Genomic DNA, 8,675 nt, shown 5'->3' with positions numbered 1-8,675 from the left:
GTCCAGCAGAGGCTCTGCCTGTCCCCGGGCGTCCCAGGACCTTGGAGAATGTCCACGGTTCGGGGCTGCCTTCCCAGAGCCTGGGTCTCTGCCTCTCTGTGGCCTGGAGCGTGGAATGTGGCTGGCGGGGGGGTCCCCGTCTCTGTGGTTGAGGAGTGATCGGCATCTTCTGTCGGTGCCAGCTGCTCTCTGTTCCTCCCCGCCCTGGCCTCTCTCTGTCTTTCTCCCTGTCATCATCGCGCTCCCCGGGGTGCCCCCTCCTCGCTGCAGCCGGAAGGAAGGCTCTTCTGGGAAAGGCCACGGGGTCACCACTTCTCCCTTTCGTGGCCTCCTCCTTCTGCCCCCACCTTTGGGGCCTTCCGCACCCGAGACTGGGGGTGGCCGGTGAAGGGACTGGGGGCTCCTCCTCCGGAGCCCCATGAACCAGGCAGTGAGTCAGAAGGGGAAGGGGAAGTAGGGGGCCTCGACTGGGGGCTGGGCTTTCCCCTGGGTGGGACCTGAGTCCCTTGCCTGCCCGAGGGTGCTCCCTGCCCCAGCCCCTGAAAGCAGATCCCGCCTGAGCCATGGCCCCAAGACTTGTCCTGGTCCTCACCCTCACCTCCTGGGTGGGTTGCTCACTTTGCTGCGGGAGAGAAGGTATGTGGGGACCCGGGGGGGTAGGGGAAGCCAGGGCAGAGGGACACTCTCTGAGGACTGGACTTTGTCTGCCGTGGAACATTCTGGGTGGGGTGGGAGCTCACACACTTTCTGTATGACCACTGATGGGAGGGGGTTACCATCCCATTGCATGGCTGGGGGAAACTGAGGCACAGAGAGGGCAAGAGCTACCCCAAAGGGACCAGGAAGTGGCAGCCACAGCCTGGAGGAAGGGAGGGTGGGAGAGAAAGAAATTTTAATTGTATCCATTCATTTCATGTGATTCAAAACAAAACCGTCACAAAGAGGGGGTCCGGTAAAGCATCTCCCTCCCACCAGAAATCCCCGCCAACCCTAGGTCCCCTCTGTGGCTCCTTCAACCTCAGTTTCCCCATCTGGAAAATGGGCTAATAGTTCCTGCCTTGGTGGGTTGTAGCAAGAGTGAGGGATGATGTAGGTGCCTTTCATTCATGTACTCATTCATTCCACAAACCTTTATTAGGCTCCTAATGTGTGCCCAGCACTGGCTGGCAGTGAGGTGGGGGCCAAGCCACGGTAGGGCTTTGACAGTCCCGGGTGAATCAGAAGCTCACTCTCTCCCTCTCTCTCTGGGCCCCCCAGCAGCTCCCACCCAGCCCAGGGTGCGGTGCCAGGCCTCTAGGTACCCGATCGCAGTGGATTGCTCCTGGACCCTGCCGCCCGCTCCAAACTCCTCCAGGCCCACGTCCTTCATTGCCACGTACAGGTCAGAGAGCCTGGAGGGCTTCCTGGGGATTCTACATCTGGGTTGACCCCCTAGGATCAGGGCAGCTGGGGACTTAGTGAGAGCCTGAACGCCTCAGAATTCTAGAGCACCACCAACCCTTAGAAATATACTCCCTAAAATACGTACTGCGAGCCACATGTGGAGGGTAAAATTTTCTAAAAGCCACATTTAAAAAAGAAAAAGAAATGGGTGACATTGGCTTTAATATTTTATTTAAATAGTATCTAAATATTCCAAATGTTTATCATTTAATATGATCGAATGCAATGTACTTTAACATGCTTATATACGATTCATATATTTAAACTTATACTAGAAATTGATTTCATAGCATTTAATAGGATTATCTAAAGTATTATTTCAACATGTAATCAATACTTTAAAAATTAATGAGAAATTTTGCATTCGGTCTTGTTATACTAAGTCATGGAATTCCATGTGTGCTTTACACATGTGTCACACTTCAATTCAGATGCTAAACATTCAATCAGAAATTCTTCTTTTAAAAAATAAATTTATTTATTTATTTTTGGCTGCTTTGGGTCTTCCTGTTGCTGCCCGCGGGGTTTCTCCAGTTGTGGTGAGCAGGGGCTACTCTTCATTGCAGTGCACAGGCTTCCCATTGCAGTGCCTTCTCTTGTGGAGCATGGGCTCTAGGCGCACGGTCTTCAGTAGTTGTGGCACTCAGGCTCAGTAGTTGTGGCACACGGGCTTAGTTGCTCCGCGGCATGTGGGATCTTCCCGGACCAGGGCTCGAACACGTGTCCCCTGCATTGGCAGATGGATTCTTAACCACTGCGCCACCAGGGAAGTCCCCCAGTCAGATATTCTTGATCTCTGATTAGATTTCATAACATTTGTGTTTGGAAAAGTAGATTCACACACCTGAGTTGTTCTGAGGAACTTTCCCACGCTTTCTGATAGGTGGAAACTTTTCATTCAGATTAGATGAAATAAATCAAAAAGTCCCACTCAGTTGCACTAGCCGCGCTTCATATCCACAGGGCAGAAGCAGAACGTTTTGGATGCTGTGGAAGTTTCTGTGGACGGTGCTGAGCTCCAGGCTCTAGAGTCTGAAATCTTGGGGTGTCAGAACTCGAGAGAATTGGAATCTTATTATTTTGGTTTCCGGAATCCGTGAATTGTAGTCCTGGGAATGTTGGAATTCTAAGGCTGGAATGTTGACGTTCCAGAAAGCTTTATTTATTTATTTTAAAAACTGTATTATTATTATTACTTGGCTGTGCTGGGTCTTTGCTGTGGCATGCGGGTTCTTCTTTGCTGTGCTGCATGGGCTTCTCTCTAGTTGTGGCACATGGGCTCCAGAGCACGCGGGCTCAGGAGTTGTGGCGCGTGGGCTTAGTTGCCCTGCGGCATGTGGGATCTTAGTTTCCCGACCAGGGATCGAACCCACGTCCCCTGCATTGGAAGGCGAATTATTAACCACTGGACCGCCAGGGAAGTCCCCCTAGAAAGTGTTAGAATCCGGACCCTAGCATCTCCCTGTGGGGTTTTACCCCCGACCCTGGGTCCCCCGGGCTCTGTGATGTTGGAGTGAGGGGTCCCTAGGATCACACAGCCAAGAGCAGGACTCCTCACCTGCTGTCCCTACTCGGGGTCCAGGGCACAGGGGGCCAGCAGGAAGTGCTGGGACCCTCACAGCGCACTCGGTGTCCAGGCTTGGCGTGGCAGCCCATGGGGAGAGCTGGCCCTGCCTCCAGCAGACACCAGAGGCCACCAGCTGTATCATCCCTGACATCCAGATGTTCTCCATGGTGCCCTATGTGCTCAACATCACGGCTGTCCACCCCCGGGGCGTCAGCAGCAGCTTCATGCCGTTTGTCCCAGAGCACGTCAGTGAGTAGGGGCAGCGGTGGGGTTGTGGAGGGTCCCCCTTGCTCCTGCTCCTACCCCCAACACGCCCACCTCCCACCTGTCAGGATGAGATCCTGTCCATCCCTCACGGATCCTGTGGGCTCCACCTTCACAATTCAGCAAGAATCCACCCACTTCTCCCCTCTCCTGAGCCCCTACTTGGTCCAACCTCCATCACCGCCCACCTGGACCAGTGGCAGCCCCTCCATCCTGGTCCCCTATTCCTGCCCTCACCCCCATCTGTCCTCCTCACAGCAGCCACCAGAGGGCGCCTGTGAGCACTCAAGTCAAGTCCCATCTTGGGCTCCTGCCCTCTTCGCCACAGTCTGTCCTCCCCGCAGCAGCCACCAGAGGGCGCCTGTGAGCACTCGAGTCAGGTCCTGCCCTGGGTGCCTGCCCTGGGCTCCTGCCCTCTTGCCCACAGTCTGTCCTCCCCGCAGCAGCCACCAGAGGGTGCCTGTGAGCACTCCAGTTGGGTCCCCCCTTGGGCTCTTGCCCTCTTCCCCACAATCTGTCCTCCCTACAGCAGCCACCAGAGGGCGCCTGTGAGCACCTGAGTCAGGTCCCATTGTTGCCCTGCCTACAGCCCTCCAGGGCTCCCACCATCTGTTCCTGTCCCCTCCCTGCCCTCCCCTCCTCCCTCTCTCCCCCTCGCTCACTCTGCTCCAGCCACATGGGCCTCCTCACTGTTCTTCCAACACACCAGGCACAGTCCTGCCCCAGGACCTTTACACGTGCTGTTCCCCCTGCCCAAAAGGCTCTTCCCCCAGGTCTCCACACTGTACACTCCCTCACCTCCTTTAGCTCTCAACTCAGATGTCATCTCCTCAGTGAGTCCTCCCTAAGCATTTTTTTTTAATTGCAAACCATCATACATTGCTGGTGGTTATTAGAAAACAGACTGGCAGTCCCTCAAAGGGCTAAACATGTTAGCATGTAATCCAGCAATTCCAATTCTAGGTATATATCTAAGAGAAAATGGAAAGCATGTTTGCAGAAAAACTTGTGCATGAATGTTCATAGCAGCATTATCCATAATAGGCAGAAATTAGAAACGACACAAATTCTCATTAACTGATGAATGGATACACAAAACGTGTCCATCCCCACAATGGAATATTATTCAACCATAAAAAGGAGAGAAGCACTGACACTCACTACAACCTGGATGGACCTTGAGAACACGATGCTCAGTGGGAGAAGCCAGACACAGAAGGACACACAGTGTGTGATTCCATTGATGGGAAATGTCCAGAACAGGCAAATCCACAGACACAGAGAGTGGGTTTGTGGTTGTCAGGGGCTGGGGAGGGAGGAATGGGGGGCTGACTGCTCACGGGGATGGGGCTTCTTTTGGGGCGATGGAATGTTCCGGATTAAATGGTGGTGATGGTTGCATGACACTGTGAATATACTAAAACCACTGAACTGTACACTTTCAAAGGGTGAATTCTCTGGTATGTGAGTTATGTCTCCAAAAACATTGCAACCCACTACCCTCCTTGCACTCCTGAGCTTTCTTCCCTCCTGTTTATGACCTTCGGATCTGCCTCTTGTGTCTTCTGCCCCGGGGGATTGAGCTCCAAGGTGACAGGACTACTCTGTCCCCAGTATCCAGAACATCCCTGGACACTCAGCAGACCCTCAATTAATATTTATTGGTTGGTTGGTTGAATGAATGAATGAATGTGCCCTCCACTGACCCTGCCTCCTGCTTGTCCATCAGTCAAACCGGACCCTCCAGAAGGTGTGCGCCTGAGCCCCCTCCCTGGGCAGCGGCTCTGGGTGCAATGGGAACCCCCCCGGTCCTGGCCCTTCCCAGAGATCTTCTCACTCAAGTACCGGATCCGCTACAAGCGTCACGGAGCTGCCCGCTTCCGCCAGGTGAGGAGGATGAGGTGACGGGGAGGGCAGTTCCCGGGTAGAGGGAAGAGCGTGTGCAAAGGTACAGTGGGGTGTGGGTCACAGCTTGGGGTGCTGGTGTGCGACATGAACGCAGCCCAGCAGTTCCATTCCTGGGCATCTACCCAAAAGAATTGAAAACAGGGCCTCGAACAATTACTTGTACACGAATGTTCACAGCAGCACCACTCACAATGGTCAAAAGGTGGAAATAACACAAGTGCCCATCAATGGGTGATGGATAAACACCATGTGGTCCCTCCACACACGGGAACATCACTCAGCCATGAAAAGGAGTGAAGCACTGACACTCGCTACAATGTGGATGGACCCTGAGAACACGATGCTCAGTGAGAGAAGCCAGACACAGGAGGACACACTGTGTGTGATTCTATTGATGGGAGACGTCCAGAACAGGCAAATCCACAGAGACAGAGATTGGATTAGTGGTTGTCAGGGGCTGGGGGAGGGAGAGGGGGTGACTGCTAATGGGGATGGGGCTTCTTTTTGGGGGGATGGAATGTTCTGGAACTAGATAGTGGTGATGGTTGCCCAACACTGTGAATGTACTAAATGCCACTAGATTATCCACCTTGGAATGGTTAATTTTACGTCATGTGAATTTCACCTCAGTTGAGAGCACCAATATATTGTTTTACATTCTTAAAAAATAAAGGCAGGGTATCAGTCAGTGAGCATAGGGGCAGGGCAGTTGTGTCCTGGGCAGCCTTGGACGCTGGGCTGAGGAGCTGAGTCTTTGCAGGGTTTAGGCTTTTGCAATCCTGTCCCTTAGAACCTTCCGCAACAGCAGAAATGTTCCACATCCACACCATCCAAGACGGTAGCCTCGGGCCGCGTGAGGCTGCCGGGTGGTTGCAACCTGGTAAGGAGCCGAGGAATTGGCTTTTAAAGTCGATGTAGTATTCATTAATTTAATTTTGTAAACGCTTGCAACTTTAAAATTGAGACAGAATTTACATGCCACGAAGCTCTCTGTTTTAAAGTGCACAAGCCAGTAACTTTGGTGTATTCGCAAGATTGTGCAATGATTAATTAATCTAAATTTAAAACGTAAAGCGTCACATCCGGCTGCCATATGGGACAGCTTGTGCAGAGGAAGGAGGGACACAGTCACACCTGACCTTGGGAAGCTGCCGGTGGTGGCTGACATGGGACATGCCAAGGATGAGGGGACCCCGATGCTGGAGGGAGAGTGTGGAGTGGCGGGGACAGAGGGGGCAGGGCGGAGAACCGGAAAGGCAGAGCTGAGAGGGTGTCTCATTGGTGCCCAGGGATTTTAATCTGTGGAGGTGCCTGAGTGAGGACATGGAGAGGTCAGGGCCATGGAAAGAAGAATTTATTACATTTCCCCAGAAAAGAGGACACATCACGCCACGCAGGGCCATGTGGGCAACTCTGGGACATCAGGAGGCTGAAGTGGGAGCCAGGGGACAGCCCAGGACAGAGGTGGATTGGGGTTTCCTCGGGGAAGTCTAGATGGGACAGGTGAACAGCTTAGGGTAAGCGAGTTTGAATAATTCCAGTGGGCTCTGGGCTGCAGGGTGGTCTCTAGTTGCTTGGCATCTGGCCCTGGGGTGATTTAGGGCAGGGTGGGGATATGGGCTGGTGTGTGACCAGTAGAGAGAGGGGATGGATGGGGGTGTGGACTCGGGGTGGATTGGTTTTTATATGAAAGGCATGCTCCTGGTCGACCAAGAATTGGCTGCCCAGGGAGGGGCAGGCTCTCCCTGCTCAGCAAGATGTTTAAGATGTCCGAAGATGTACAGGGGGCCGCAGAGGGCATGCCGTTGAGGATTGACATTGGTGCCTGAGTCTTGGAACAGCAGCCCGAACATGGGGACGGAAGGCTTGATCACATAGCTTCCTTGTTTCCACTGACCCAGACCTCCTTCTGCTTTCAGGTGGGACCAATTGAAGGCACATCCTTCACCCTCAAGGCTGTGAGGCCCCAAGCCAAGTACTGCATCCAGGTGGCTGCTCTGGACCTCACTGACTATGGGGAATCAAGCGCCTGGAGTCTCCCAGCCATTGCCTCCATGACCCTGGGCAAGTAGTGGGGGTTCCCTGCACCCCTGAAGAGGGGCTGTGCCCTTGACATCCAACTAAGGGTGGATGGGACCTGACTGGCCTGGGTTCACTGCTGCCGAGTTGCTGGGCAACCTTGGACAAGTGACTTTGCCTCTCTGAGCCTCAGTTTCTCAGTCTGTGAAATGGGGATGTACTCCCTGCCTCCTCCTTTGACACAGTGCAATGTTTTGTGAACTGTGAATATGAGATTTTTTAAATTGTTTAATTAGAAAAGGATCATTGTCACTAGAATCAGGACTCTTCCTTCTTTTAACAGATCCACATGAGACCCTGGGAGGAGAGGACAGACCAGGACACACACACACAGTGAATCCCCACTGCCACACACGGGGTCAGGGCCAGACCAGAGGAAGAGACAGGGCTGGGGGAGTCAGGGCAGGGGTGGTGGGTGTTCCGCCTGGGATGGAATGATGAATCCATTCAGTTCAGTTCAGTTTGGTTCACCTCAAAAGTTGCCCAGGGCTTCCCTGGTGGCGCAGTGGTTGAGAGTCTGCCTGCCAATGCAGGGGACACGAGTTTGAGCCCTGGTCTGGGAGGATCCCATCTGCCGCGGAGCGGCTGGGCCCGTGAGCCACAATTGCTGAGTCTGCGCATCTGGAGCCTATGCTCCGCAACAAGAGAGGCCGCGATGATGAGGGGCCCGCGCACCGCGATGAGGGGTGGCCCCCACTTGCTGCAACTGGAGAAAGCCCTCGCACAGAGGCAAAGACCCAACACAGCCATAAATAAATATAAATAAATAAATAAATAAATAAATAAATAAATAAATAAACCCAAAGTTTAAAAAAAAAAAAAAAAGTTGCCCAGATGTGAGCCCCACTGTGAGTGGACACCAATGGGACATGAGTTTGTCTGGGAAGGTCTCTCTGAGGAGGGGGCAACACAGCCAGGCTCTTAAGGATTTTCTCAATCCAGGAGCTTCTCTGTACATTTCACTCAGGTCTCAATTCCAAGGTCACCTCCTCCAAGAAGCCTTCCCTGACCACCTCATCTAGGGCAAGCAGAATAAAGACCCCCCCCAAAGATATCCATGTCCTAATCCCCAGAACCTGTGAATGTGATACCTTACACAGCACCAGGGACTTTGCAGATGTGATTAATTTAACAATCTTGAGGATCCTTAAAGATTTAGGATCTTTCATTAAGTTAATGAAAATGGGGACTTCCCTGGTGGTGCAGTGGTTAAGACTCCATGCTCCCAATGCAGGGGGCCCAGGTTCGATCCCTGGTTAGGGAATTAGATCCCACATGCCTGCTGCAACTAAGAGTTCGCATGCCACAACTAAGGACCCAGCAAGCCGCAACTAAGGAGCCCACCTGCCACAACTAAGACCTGGTGCAACCAAATAAATAAATATTTTTTTTTAAAGTTAATGAAAATGAAGTA

At 52.7% G+C, this 8,675-nt stretch overlaps 1 protein-coding gene across 3 annotated transcripts; it reads left to right on the top strand.

The window, feature by feature from the left end:
• Positions 1 to 13: 13 nt before the first annotated feature.
• EBI3 (Epstein-Barr virus induced 3) lies at positions 14 to 7,637 on the top strand. 3 transcript variants are annotated; one of them, XM_007169173.2, is made up of 5 exons: positions 14 to 636; positions 1,261 to 1,381; positions 3,081 to 3,259; positions 5,004 to 5,161; positions 7,102 to 7,637. In XM_007169173.2, the coding sequence occupies exons 1-5, from the start codon at positions 564 to 566 to the stop codon at positions 7,252 to 7,254; spliced, it is 684 nt and encodes a 227-aa protein (XP_007169235.1). In that variant the 5' UTR covers positions 14 to 563; the 3' UTR covers positions 7,255 to 7,637. The 3 variants fall into 3 exon arrangements, with proteins under 3 accessions (XP_007169235.1, XP_007169234.1, XP_007169233.1); XM_007169172.2 differs by having other exon boundaries at positions 1,258 to 1,381; XM_007169171.2 differs by lacking the exon at positions 14 to 636 and having other exon boundaries at positions 737 to 1,381.
• The last annotated feature ends 1,038 nt before the right edge of the window (positions 7,638 to 8,675 follow it).

Source organism: Balaenoptera acutorostrata, chromosome 2, assembly GCF_949987535.1.
Source record: "Balaenoptera acutorostrata chromosome 2, mBalAcu1.1, whole genome shotgun sequence".
NCBI classification, from domain to species: Eukaryota; Metazoa; Chordata; class Mammalia; order Artiodactyla; family Balaenopteridae; genus Balaenoptera; species Balaenoptera acutorostrata.
Note: the sequence above shows the minus strand (reverse complement) of the source record. Positions and strands in the feature narration are given on the sequence as shown.

Bases quoted from the DNA above. Each gene is read 5' to 3' on its own strand.
- EBI3 (XM_007169171.2), top strand. From the start codon at position 1,107: ATGTACTCATTCATTCCACAAACCTTTATTAGGCTCCTAATGTGTGCC. The intron at 1,382-3,080 runs GTCAGAGAGCCT...CTCGGTGTCCAG, and splicing joins TCCTTCATTGCCACGTACAG to GCTTGGCGTGGCAGCCCATG. The intron at 3,260-5,003 runs GTGAGTAGGGGC...CTTGTCCATCAG, and splicing joins GTTTGTCCCAGAGCACGTCA to TCAAACCGGACCCTCCAGAA.